We start from the raw sequence: 12,699 nt of genomic DNA, 5'->3' as shown, positions 1-12,699 counted from the left end.
AAGAATTTTCGATGTTGAATTAAATATTTTCGATGTTGTTTTAAACTTTTTCGATGTTGAATAATTTTTGGTGTAACTGTTCAGATAATAATAAAAATTAACTTCTCATTTTTATTTCCTTGTGCTTTCACTTGATAGTGCATTTCAATTTCTTTTGAGAATGTACAATAAACAATTTCTCATTTCGAAGATGGTAACTGCATTCAGAATAATTTTTTGATCATTGAATCCATAACTACAATCCGATTCATTTAAAGTCATTTTTATCTTTGAAACACCCCGACAAAAAAATTAATAGTGAATAAAATGGTTTGAACAAATATATTTGCACGATCATTTTGAGCTTTATCTTTCGATTTTCTGTAAATTTAATTGTTCTTGTTTTACGTTTGAATGTCAAATTGGCAGCTTTCTGTCAACAATACTTTTGCAAAAATACAGACGGCGATCACTGTAGAAAAATACACTGGCTTGCTGATATTCATATGTTGTATTTTGACTGTTGCAATTCTTTTCTTTCTTTTTTTTTTGAAGAATTGTTTTCTGAGCTAGAGCATTGCAATGAAGATGAGCAAGCGCATAAAATAGAAAAAATGATAGAAATGAACAATGAGATGAAAGAAGGAAATATTATAACCATATTCACAACCGAATTATTTAATCAAATGGACAAAATGATTGAAAAAAGAAAATTGTCTTTGGATAACTTGCTTTTATTGCTGAAGAGAGTTTGGTCTTGCAAAGGGCTGAAACACATATGGGGTCAACGTTTTGCCTGTTCTTCGTTGTGCAAAAGATTTGAGAAGTTGATTGTTGACGAAGAGAAGAAAAATGAAGATAAGAATGAAAAGCATTTTATTGATCTTTTTGAATGTTATATTTCTTTAAACAACTGTTTTCCAACTGAATTACAAACAATTTGTATGCATTTTCTTCTGGAAATTGCATCAAATAAAGGCGAAAGCGAAGAGATTAAAAAAAAAGTGGAAACGGCTCTATTGACACTGAGTCACATTGATGAATATTATGTTTGCATTTCCTTTGAAAAATAATTTTATTTTTATTGGCAATAACTTCTGTTTTTGATTAGAAAATTGGGCAAGAACTTTACCTCAATGAAATCAAAGATATCATCCAATATCATCAGGAACATCGCAATCTATCACAATTGGCGTACCAGTCTGCTTGGCAATTTTTGATTGGCAGATTATTCCTCGATAAAAACTTGAGAGATACCATTGCAAATGAGCTGAGCTTTGTCAAAGAGGCAACAAAAGAATTGAACGAGCTTGCAAAGAGCGTGAATAATAAGAGAAAAGAAGAGGATAAAGGAGAAAAAGAAGTGAAAGAAGTACAAATAATTAGAAATTGGATCTATGCTATCAATCATTTTGTTCTAGACTACCCATTTTTTGATGAAAAAAGTGTTGGAATGTTTTGCTCTCTTGTTGGGCTATGCAACGCAGCAAGAGAAAATGAAAGAGAATTATTTAGAGACTGCATTTCTCTTTTTGAGACAGCGGCGTACAATGAATATAGCAGCATTGAAGTATTTTCAAAGAGTGGTGTTTTTGATTTGTGCTTGGATGAAATTCAGCAGCCAACAATGGAAGACAAGATAATATGGAGTTGCTTGAGATTCTTTTTGGGAGTTTTAGGAAGATTGGAAAGAAAGTCATTTTGGGAATTTTGTCTCATGGGAATAAATGAAACTAAAAGAAAGATTGCTGCTAAAATGGAAGAAGACGGATACGAAGATACTATCACAAGCTTTCATGAAATATTTGATTTTCTTAACAGTAAAAAGATTAGATATTTTTTTGCATTATCATCGGATATTTCAGATTATTTTGTTAATGTTTGAGAAAATGGTATGTATTGAGTTTTGCGAAGAGAGTTTCAATGTTCTCTTTTTGCAACATTCACAAAAAAAAAAAAAAAATAAAATAAAATAAAATAAAAATAAAAATATGTAATAATAATAATAATAATAATAATAATAATAATAATATTTTTTCAATTCATCAAAGTGAAGTTAAACCAATAAAAATTAAATTAAGTTTAATAAATTTGAATTTTGAATGAAAATAAAGATCAGATATTTGTTTTGTCACTTAATTATCTTCATCATGAATCTTCCTTGATAGTAGAAGAAGTCATAAAATTTACAAATCAAGTTTTTCAGAATTCTTTGTTGATTTCATTCATTTTTGAAAATTGGTTTTCTTTTTTTTTTTTAGTTCTTTTGCTTTGCTTGCTGTGTTTCGTCTTCTTTGTTTTCTATAGACATTTACAGATCCTAACAACACGGGGAAAAATGGAGAAAATAAAGGAAACCACAATCACTAATAAAAAATCTTTAAAACAATTCGAACAGAAATAAAATATTTTTGAAACAGCAATTTCGTATTTTTTGTGTTTTTAGATATTTCTTATTGTCAAAAATGAGTTTTTCAGAAATAAGATAAAAAGGATGTTTTAAGATGCCTGAAAATAAATCTTTGAATTGTAACTGAAAGAAGATCCGAAGGAAGTAAAGATGATGATGATGATGAAAAGGAAGAAGAAGTGCTTTCAGAACAAAGAAGCCAAGACTTTTTACATCATTAAAAGTTATTGATCAACATTCTTTCCTACAGTTAGAGAGAAACAGTTCTTGTTTTTTGCAAGATTCATTAAAAGAAGAAGAATTAGCGAATAAACAGTTCAATCTGCGAAAGGAAACTAAAACCTCAATGTCATCACCAATGCATGAAAAATAACCACAGATGTTCGCTGCTGTTGGATAATGCAGTTAATAAGTTGCCAAATGTTCGATGAAAGTGAATGAGTTGATCCAAGAGGAATAGAACAAGAAGAGATTCGCACAGAATTACGTATTCATGATTTTCTTGTTCTAAAAGCTTCAAAATGTAATAACCGAATATAAAGAAGGCCTATATCCAATGCTAATATTTTTATGAACATTTTTTTATCGTTTCAATTATTGTGCTCTGAGAATGCATCACACAAACCTTCTTCTCCTTTCGTGTGTGATTTCTCTTCAACTTCTCGATTGAGAAGAAACTGCACATAGAATGAATGAGACAAATACAGAAGTAAATGAAGGAGGGACAGAAATAAAGCCAAAAGAAGATAGTTTGAACTCAGAAGGCATATTTTGTGAAAAAGAAGAATTGAGTCAAAATCTTCTGATTGATCTTTGTGAATGCAATCTTTTATGGAGTTGTTTTATTCTCATCACTTCCAAACAAAGATGGCCCGATAAATTTTTGAGCCTATCTCAAAAATATCTTTCTCCATTTTAATTAAAATCTAATTTTTATATCACCACAGAATTCACAGACAAAATTGTATTGTAGAGCAAATATGTTAGTTTATTAAATGCAACTTTCAAATCGCCGAGGCTCAATTATCGTTAAAAAAGGTGTTCTTTCAGTAAATAGCTTTCGTTCATTTCCATCTTTGGTACATATTGATACCAGTGCTTTTTCTGCTCACATGCCCATACAGTATGGAATGGAAAACAAAAGCAAAAAGAATGTCATCCATTCCTTCTTCCTCTCCATATTCCAGAAACATCCTCTTCGCCTGATCCCGTTTTTCCTCTTTTTGTTCTGCGACAGAATCTGACTTCACATCCGGCTTTGATGCATCCAAAAAATATTCGGATGTGAAGTCAATAATGTCCCATGCTGTCATTGTCGTGTCGATGATGCGATGATCCTGAACAAAAAGATTAAGAATGCCTGACGTGCAGTTGGTCGAATTCATCATCTGCAAAAGATAAACAGCAATATCCTCCTCTCCAGAACTGATATATTTATTGCTTTTCAATAGTACTTTTTGTTCTCTTGATTCCGACACATTCCCAGTTGTTCTTCTCGTTTGCATTTGATCATCATTTTCGGACTTTTGTTCATTTCTTAGTGGACGAGATATTTCTGACTTATCCACATCAACTGCTGCCTTCAACATGGATTGCAATGTATTAACAGCACATTCGCTCCATGCACTTGAGCATGATTTCAAAGAAGATGCGAATAAACGGAGAAGACGTTCATCTTCCAAAAAGGCACACACGCACGCTGCACAACCTGTACAGATGGACCAAATTAACTCGCAGCAATGCAACATCAGATCAACAATAGCAGCGCTTCTATTCCATATTGGCTCGAAAAGCTTGTTGTGAAATGTCCTCGGAAAAGTTTCATCTTTCAAGTCGCAGCAGGATGAATCTTCAATGCATGTCTGAATCATCGTTACTACGAACTTCACAAGGCGCCTATCATCCACCACTTCCCTGCAAAGTGCCTCATCTTCAAATAGAAGATTCTCAATCAGTGAGATTGCCTCGGATGCAATGCAAAGCTGATCTTTGGACAGTTGGACTTTGATGCAAGAAATCTGATGGCAGAAATGGATGCCAAGAAGATGGATGTTCTTTTTCTTTGCAATAAGCTTATTCACTGAAAACAGTAAATGAACAATTAATTCGTTTTTCAATTCACATTAATATGCGAAACTCAATCTTCTAGAAAAATTACTTCATGGATAAAAATAGTTCTAACCTTTGTCAGAGACAACGCAAATAAGTGCTCCAAGCAACTCGGCAGTAAATTCGTATTTATGAGAAAGCTTGATAAATTTTGGAGGAGTCATTAGAAGTTGCATAATTGAGTCTATGCATTCATTTAACAAGTTCATCTCCATGCTTTTATCTTTGTTGAGGTAGCAAATCGATAGCATTGCTCTCAAAGCAACCTCGTCCATCTCAACGCTCCCCAGAAACGTGTCCTCCAGAAGTGAACCAACTCCAAAAAATAATTTCACTTTCATCTCAGAAAAATATTGATCTGTTTCATTGAGCGCCAAGTTTTTCGAAATCTCGTAAATGATGCTAAAGAAAATTGAAGCCGCTTTTTTGTCGAGATTCTTTCCAATTCTTTGGAATTCCTCTCCAAAGTTTGAAGGAAGTTTGCTCCGACATTGCTTAATGGAAAGCTGTCCCAAAAGACATTTTATTCTCTTTAAATAAATTTCTTGATTTCCATCGCATCCGCATTGCAGAAGCAAATCTGTAACATATTTTTCATGAATGATAAAAAAAATAAACAAAAGTACAACCTGGCAAATCATCCACATTGTCAGTCAATAAAAAAACAGTTCCAGAGACTTTTCTGTGAGGTGAAGTTCCGCCCATCTTTAATAAGCATTATATAAACTCCTTAACCTCGAAAAACACGAAAAGCTCAAAAATTCTTTTTATATTGGGAATTTTTCATTTTTCGATAAATTAGTTTCCAGTGAATCACAACATGATCTTAATAATTTAAAATAAAAAGAAAATTTTCAATAGCTTTCAATCCACTGTTTATCTTTTATTTGAAATCCATATTTTTGCTTCTTCTTGATAACTTAACAATTGACAAAAATCCATTTCTAATAACTGAATGAAGTTTGTTTAACAAAAAAATACATTCAATAGATTATTGAAATCAACGAATATTTTTATAATGATCGATCGAATTAACCAAAACAATAACAAAGAAAGATAAAACTATTTGTTTCTCTGGTTGCAGAAGCCGTTGATAGGAAAGAATAATCCTTCAAATTGGAATGTCTATTTCTCTGCCGAACAAGCTTGTTCAAAAGCTGGGTGGGCAGAAAGGTCCCGTTCACATTGTTCGACTTAATGAAAATGGAAATTACTGCTTCAGTGGTGGAAGAGATCGAGCCATTCATTTATGGAATCCTTTAAAAGGAAAACATGTCTATTCCTTTGAAGGAGGTCATGGCTTTGATGTTACAAGTCTCGCGATGTTTGCTTCACAAATATTTTGCATCCATTCTCATCAATTATCTTAAATTTTTTTTATGAAAACTGAATATATTCGTTTTATGATTGCAATGCTATTAAAATTTCAAAAGTGACACTTCGAATTCAATGTTTGCATCAGGAGGGATGGACAAGCTTGTTCTTGTTTGGGATATTGCCCATACAAGGATCAAAACTCGTCTTCGAGGTCATTCTCAGGTTTGATAATAGTATTCTCAAAATCAAATATTTTTCATTTTAATTTTTATGTGCACCGTTCAAACTATGGCAGAAAATAAATTGCCTGGCATTCGACAAAAGCACGAACATTTTGGCTTCTGGTTCATCTGACAAAACCGTGAGACTTTGGGACATGCGGTTTGTATTCTGTGTTAGTTTGTTCGTATATGTTTAATTTTGAAATCGATTTGACAACCAGAGCTCGTTCATTTACGCCCATTCAGATACTCACAGAAGCAAAAGACGGAATAACTTCGATTGAAATTCTTTCTTCAAGCATCTTCACAAGGTTCGAGCATTTTCTTCTTCTTCTTTGTGTTTCGCGATTTTCTTGTTTTTTTAGCTCAATAGACGGATCTTTGAGAACATATGATCTTCGGACAGGGAAAGTGACAGTTGATTCAATTGGAGGTCTGAATCTCTTTCCAAAGTTATTTTCTTTTTCAGCTATTTTTTTTAATCTTCTTTTTCCCCCCTAAAATGCATTTGTTTATTTTGCATAATGATAATAAATTCTTTCATTTGTGTTGTCATTTGCGTGTCAATTGTGTGTGTGTGTGATGGTTCAGTTCCGATAACATCGATGGCTGTGTCACATGACAGAAACTGCTTTATTGCTTCCTGTCTAAGTGGTGCTGTGCACCTGGTCGATCGAATCTCAGGCGATGAGCTGAATCAGTTTGACGCTTGCTCATTCGTTTTCTTCATGATTTATTGACTTTCTTCGTTGTACAGATTCAAAGGGCACAAACACGAGAAGTTTCAGGTGGAGTGCTGCTTCAGTGAAGACGATAGTGTTGTCATATGTGGTTCTGAAGACGGAAAGGTGTTTTTTTGGGATCTTGTTGAAGTGTGTTGCATTCATTTTATTTTTTATTTAAACAATTGTTTCATTGTCTTCTTTATCTATTTCTTTCTTTCTTTCTTTCTTTCTTTCTTTCTGTTTTCCTGTGTCATTAATTTTTTTTTCTCTCAGGGTACTGTCGTCTGTTCACCACAGGCGCACACTTCTGTTTGTTCATCGTTGTGTTATGGGATGTGCTCGTCGCTGGGCGGACTGCCTCTTCTCGTGACAGCTTCAGCCGATGGAAGCATTTGTGTGTGGTCAGATGAAACTTTTGTAGACAAAGTTGCTGAGACAAGCAGAAAGGAGACTGTTGGAACACCGTTCATGGAGACTCGCACAAGGCTGCCCCTGCTTTTCACCTGAGCATATCATTTTCAGGGAACTTCTTCCATAGAAAGCGATTTCAATTGTTTTAAATTGTAAAATGAAAGTATAAATAGCATTCTTTTTCTTTGAATAATCTTTTGAAATTAAAAGGTTTGATTCTTTCAAAGAGATACTGATTTGTGATAATAAAAACAATCTTCAATGATCAATTCATTTTATTTTCAATAGAATGAAAAGTGCAGCAGAAACTGGGCTCCGAATGAAGTGAAGCGAGGATGAATTGATCTGTTTATTCATCATCTTCTTCTTTCTTTTCTCCAGCTCTCAGCTTCTTCTTTGCAACACGTCCTGGTTTCCCTCCTCCAAATGGACTGCGTGGATCAAAATCAATGTGACTTTCATTTGCAACAGCAACCATAAAGCTTGGAACTGTCACAATTTGCTTTCCAATCCTGCAGATTTTCAGATTGAAGCATTGTATAATTTTTTTTTCCAATCATCAAAAAATAGATAATAGAAAAGCAAACCTGATGTGACCTTGGGTAATAAGAAGACGAGCATGATGAATTGAACGAGCAAGCTTCTTTTTGAGAACAAGTGTCTGAAGACGACGTTCCATAAAATCTTGTGGCTTCAAACCCAGAACGTAATCGAGAGCTTGGTGCTCTTCATCAAGTACACCCAGCCTTGACAAATAACGGATAATGGCTTCACCTTCAAAAATACGTCTCTCGTCCTTCGGGTCAAGGGTAAGAAGTTCTCTTGATTTTTCGCGAAGCTGATAAAAATTGATAAAATAATTGGTATATAATCTCAAAAAATACGCCTTTTAACATGAAAAAATAACCGTACCTTTGCAAGTGAATGAGTAACTCTCCAAAGTTCTCTCTTGTTACGAAGTCCGTATTCTCCGCAAATTCGAAGTTCACTATCGATTCTCTCACGCTCAAAGGGATGGCGAGGAGTTTTGAAAACAGAGCTAACTAAAAAAATATTAAAATAGCCCAATAAAAATAAAATAGAATTTTAGTTATTTTTCATTCAACAGAAAATCACACAGTTTCTGATCATAATTTAACTGCCTGTTTAAGAACTGTGAAACACGGTGAAAAATTATTTACTTATTGGGGTTGGATGATCAAAAAATGAGCTCTCATCGACTTTACATCTCTAATCTCAATCAAACAACTCGTGCAATTACAGTTGGAAAACTATTTGAATCTGTAGGCATTGTGTTTGACTTAATTCATGTTTTTTATTTCTTTATAGCAAGATCATAAATATGCGTTTCTATTTACTCTCTTGTTTATTTATGATTTGTTAAACTGATTTATTATAAATTACATTTCAAAGCATGAATGCAACAATTGAAACAGAGGAGGGATTATCAAAGGGAACCGGATATGTTGATATGGTCGATGCTGCTTCCGCTGAGGAGGTTCGCCGAAGATTTAATGGATATATGCTCGAAGGAAGAAAAATCAGAGTTGAATATTCACATGATAAACAACCGCAACTTCAGCAATCTCGTTCAGTCGGACCACGGAGGCAAATTCCACGTCAACAACAAATAAGGCCAGCTGGTAGTTTTCAAAAGCCCGCATTTCAAGGAGCTCCAGTACGAGGAGGTTTTCAGCGAGCAGCTCCGAGGAGATTTGGACTTCCACCACGTAGAAGAGGAGGTTTTGCTTTTGCAGCTCCTCCTGGATTTGGTTTTGTCGGACCGTTTGCGCAGATGTATGGTGCTCCTGGATGGGTTGGTGGATTCAGGCCTGGGATGATGATGCAAAGAGGAGGATTTGGAATGAGAATGGCAACGCAGCAACGCAGACCTCCAAAGCCTGCAAAAAGACGTACTGTTATAAATCCTGATACACCAACATCTCCCACTCTTGTATTTATTTCAAACTTGCCGTTTTCGTTAACATCAGATGAACTCAAAGAGGCGTTTTCACAATATAAAGTCAAAGAAGTTACACTTGCTCATCGTCAGTTCAATACTATGTTAAATGTTGGATACGGATTTGTTGATTTTGAAGATGAAGCGGAGCAGAAAAAAGTTCTTGAAGAGCATCCGACAATGACTATCAAAGGAAGAGAATGTAAACTTCATGCTGCTGTTGTTCAGCAAGTTACAGAGCCAGAAAAGCAGTAATTCAAATTTTCGAATTCTTCGTTCTATTCATAATATTGCTGTAGCAATTTTTCACTGAATATCGTTATTCATTTCTATTTTTATCTGGACTTTGTTGGAGTTATATATTATCAAATTTTTGCATTAAAATTATCAAAGAGTATTGCGTGTATGGAGAGGAAACCGGAATAATAAACTTTTGCTGACTTTTAATCATTTTTCACAAAGTGATGACTATACTTTTTAATAGAGAGACTCATTTATTTTAAATTGATATAATTGCAAATAAGCACAATTCAATTATTTGATATTGCAAATATTTTAAAAATTAATCGTAAAAGGTATTTAAACAATTATTAACTTGAAAAGAATTATGCAAACGAAAAGTGAAAAAAGCTAAAAGAAAAATAATTGAATGATATGAATTCTAGATAAAAGAATTCCATCCAACTTGTTTCAAAAACAGCTAATAATGAATAGATAGAAAATTGAATCATTTCTGAAAATTTTAATAATTCTTTTCGAGCATTTTGCAGAATGTGGAAATTTTTTTGTGCAAAACAGAATTTTTTTTCTAAAAAAAATGATATGAAACATGTTTCTTCATGAAATTACATTTTAAAATCACTTTCGTTGTTGTTGCTCTTTTGGAAATTGATTGGAGTTTTTTTCATTTTCGATCAAAATTAGATTCGTTAACATTCACCATAAATTATTCAACATCGAAAATTATTATACAAAATCGAAAATGTTTAATTCAAAATCGAAAATGAAGTTGATTGGTTCAAAATTTCAATTCAAGTTAAAACCAAGGAAATTTTATTGACATTAATGTTGACAATAACTAATGTTTATTTAGGGCTATGATTTTATCTTAACCTTTTTTCTTTATCTTGACCTTTTTCTTTTTTGTTATGCTTTCAGCTATACACAAGCCTGCGATAAATAAAAAATAACCAAAAATGTTTGAAATGTTTTAATTTCCTTTTTCTGTATTTTTTTTCCAATATTTCATGTTTTTCAAAAAGATCGAGGATTATAATAATTTTATGTTTTGTTCATTGACTTGCTGCTTTTCCAGCAAATATTTTTTATCGGAAGTTTTAAGCTTTCATATCACAATACATCGTTTATTTTTTATAAGTTAAACTTGTTTTGAACTTTCTCAACTTGTTTTTTTAACACTTTTTCTCATTTCAGACATTTTTTTAAAAACACGATTTCAGAGACACGCATCCATTCGTTTTCAAATTTAATGAAATGGAATAAAAACAAATTTGAAATGAAATGATATCTCAAAGAAAAAACAACAAAATATTTGTATATGATGAACAATTTTCAGATCAAAATTATAATATGTTCTGCCATTTCACTTCAAATTCTTGTTCAATTCTTTTTCATTTCAAAATTGAATAAAAATATACAATAAACAATACTTTGTTTTTATTTTTCATGTGCTAAAAAATTTACACAAATTCATATTTGTTCCGAAAATTGTGTTTTAAGCAAAAACAGTGAAATGAGAAAAAAAGGTTAAAAATTATATTGAATAAGTTAAAAACAAGTAAAAATAATAATATAGGAATGTGGAATGATGATGCTGTGGCTTAAAACGATCGGTATGAAATATTGGCTTCACATACAGCAAGTCTTTGATCTGGGTCCTAAAATAAAAAAATTTTTTAATATTTTTTTGAATAAAAAAAATATCAAAAAATTTTTTAACAGAATTCTAAAAAACAAAAATATCAGAAAGTCTATTTGTTTTGTTTTTGTTTTTAGCCTTTTCACAAATCAAAAAAGCAAAAATAAGTTACAAAAAAACAGGGTTGAGATAAAATTTTGAGGTCAAGATAAAATATGCACCCTATTGGAAATGTTTTTCTTTCGTTTTAAACTTCTGTTTTCTTTGATAAAGACTGATATCAATCGATTTCTTTTCTTATTTTGAAAATTGAAAATGTTTTATTTTATCTGTTTCAAATGCAATTAATGAAACTCAAAACATTCCGTTTTCAATAAATGAAATAAATTTCTGTCTTTTTGTGCACAAAACAAGATCATGAATTATCCTATGACTTTCATTTTTTTCATAAATTCCTAATAATCTCCTGAACACATGTGAAGAGTTTAATTATAACTCAGTTTCAACCTATTTGCACTGTTTTGCACAAACACCAAAAAACATCAAATAATATTTTTCTAATTGAAATTGACGATTTTCTCAGATCAATAACTGAAAGAAAAGAAACTGACATGATTTTGAATTTTGAAAATTTTTATAAAATTTTTGATGATAAAGAATTTTCGATGTTGAATTAAATATTTTCGATGTTGTTTTAAACTTTTTCGATGTTGAATAATTTTTAGTGTATCTCCTTGGTTCGAAAAATATTTTTGTTTGCTTGTTTGGTTTAAAGAATATTTCAAAACTTATTTTTAATTTTTGGAAAGTTCAATGATATAAAACAAACTTTCAATATAAGTGATTCTTTTTGAAATGTTGCGAATTTTTTTCATTTGAGAAAAAAAACTGTGTTTTGTTCCAAACTTTTTCTCCATTGCGTAATCATAAGTCTCACATTCCCATGTGTAATAAAAAAGAATATTAAAAATTTTTGAGAAAAACGTTGGATATAATTGAGTGGAACAAAATTTTTATTGAGAAAAAAATTCGTCCCAAATCATATATAGTTAGTGTTAATAATGGTGGACACTTTCAACAACTGTGGACAGTTGCATTATCTCAACAACTGTTGACAATTGTTTTTTGACAATTAACCCAATTATTCCCTCATTGAATACAAACTTGTAAGTCATACAAAAATGAAACAACTTGCTCCCAATAGGAAAGAATGATACAATTTAAATTATAAAAAAAACTCGGAGAAATGAGATTCTCCGAGTTTCTCCTGAAATAAAAAATAATTATTATGAATTATCACTATGTTGGATGCGTGATTAAAACAATTCAAATAAGTTTATATTCAATGAGGGAACAAATTTGTCTATTGTCAAAAAGCAACTATCAACGGTTGTTGAGATAATTCCACTGTCAACAGTTATTGAAAGTGTCCATCGTTATTTACACTTTCTATCTTTCCAATCAAAAATCTCGGTTTTTTGAATTCACTTTGAATATTGATTAATGAACACTGAAAAGCTTTAACTCCTTCAAAGAAGACAATTTCATGAGTAAAATTGCAAATATCAAGATTAAAAACAATTATTATGCTTTTTTTCTTTCAAGTGAATAATTCCTCTTTGAAGAGATATAACCTTTGAAGAAAAAGCACTCCGAAAAAAGTTGTGATTTCAAAAAGAATCATTTAT

General features: G+C 31.8%; 5 protein-coding genes across 5 annotated transcripts; 3 read left to right on the top strand and 2 right to left on the bottom strand.

Moving 5' to 3' along the window:
• The first annotated feature begins 233 nt into the window (after positions 1 to 233).
• Positions 234 to 1,906, top strand: MONOS_18562 (uncharacterized protein). Its single transcript, XM_067871593.1, has 4 exons — positions 234 to 309; positions 409 to 469; positions 535 to 1,028; positions 1,091 to 1,906. Exons 1-4 carry the CDS (start codon positions 307 to 309, stop codon positions 1,862 to 1,864), a joined length of 1,332 nt encoding a protein of 443 aa, XP_067733346.1. The 5' UTR covers positions 234 to 306; the 3' UTR covers positions 1,865 to 1,906.
• Positions 1,907 to 3,453: 1,547 nt separating this feature from the next.
• Positions 3,454 to 5,271, bottom strand: MONOS_3675 (uncharacterized protein; the record flags this gene model as incomplete). The annotated part of the gene is made up of 3 exons (XM_067873690.1): positions 5,128 to 5,271; positions 4,572 to 5,078; positions 3,454 to 4,469 (listed from the first exon to the last, which is right to left on the bottom strand). The coding sequence occupies exons 1-3, from the start codon at positions 5,201 to 5,203 to the stop codon at positions 3,454 to 3,456; spliced, it is 1,599 nt and encodes a 532-aa protein (XP_067733345.1). The 5' UTR covers positions 5,204 to 5,271.
• Positions 5,272 to 5,547: 276 nt separating this feature from the next.
• Positions 5,548 to 7,347, top strand: MONOS_3674 (putative WD repeat containing protein). Its single transcript, XM_067873689.1, has 8 exons — positions 5,548 to 5,822; positions 5,932 to 6,037; positions 6,111 to 6,196; positions 6,258 to 6,347; positions 6,402 to 6,469; positions 6,628 to 6,736; positions 6,794 to 6,908; positions 7,035 to 7,347. The coding sequence occupies exons 1-8, from the start codon at positions 5,620 to 5,622 to the stop codon at positions 7,266 to 7,268; spliced, it is 1,011 nt and encodes a 336-aa protein (XP_067733344.1). The 5' UTR covers positions 5,548 to 5,619; the 3' UTR covers positions 7,269 to 7,347.
• Positions 7,348 to 7,433: 86 nt separating this feature from the next.
• Positions 7,434 to 8,351, bottom strand: MONOS_3673 (putative large subunit ribosomal protein 9 RPS9). The gene is made up of 4 exons (XM_067873688.1): positions 8,291 to 8,351; positions 8,085 to 8,215; positions 7,760 to 8,010; positions 7,434 to 7,684 (listed from the first exon to the last, which is right to left on the bottom strand). Exons 1-4 carry the CDS (start codon positions 8,301 to 8,303, stop codon positions 7,522 to 7,524), a joined length of 558 nt encoding a protein of 185 aa, XP_067733343.1. The 5' UTR covers positions 8,304 to 8,351; the 3' UTR covers positions 7,434 to 7,521.
• Positions 8,352 to 8,364: 13 nt separating this feature from the next.
• MONOS_3672 (putative RNA recognition motif) lies at positions 8,365 to 9,674 on the top strand. The gene is made up of 2 exons (XM_067873687.1): positions 8,365 to 8,466; positions 8,586 to 9,674. Exons 1-2 carry the CDS (start codon positions 8,378 to 8,380, stop codon positions 9,385 to 9,387), a joined length of 891 nt encoding a protein of 296 aa, XP_067733342.1. The 5' UTR covers positions 8,365 to 8,377; the 3' UTR covers positions 9,388 to 9,674.
• Positions 9,675 to 12,699: the final 3,025 nt, after the last annotated feature.

Source organism: Monocercomonoides exilis (assembly GCF_001643675.1).
Source record: "Monocercomonoides exilis strain PA203 chromosome Unknown scaffold7-2047599, whole genome shotgun sequence".
In the NCBI taxonomy this organism is placed as follows: domain Eukaryota; phylum Preaxostyla; order Oxymonadida; family Polymastigidae; genus Monocercomonoides; species Monocercomonoides exilis.
This window is presented reverse-complemented; position numbering and strand designations above follow the sequence as displayed.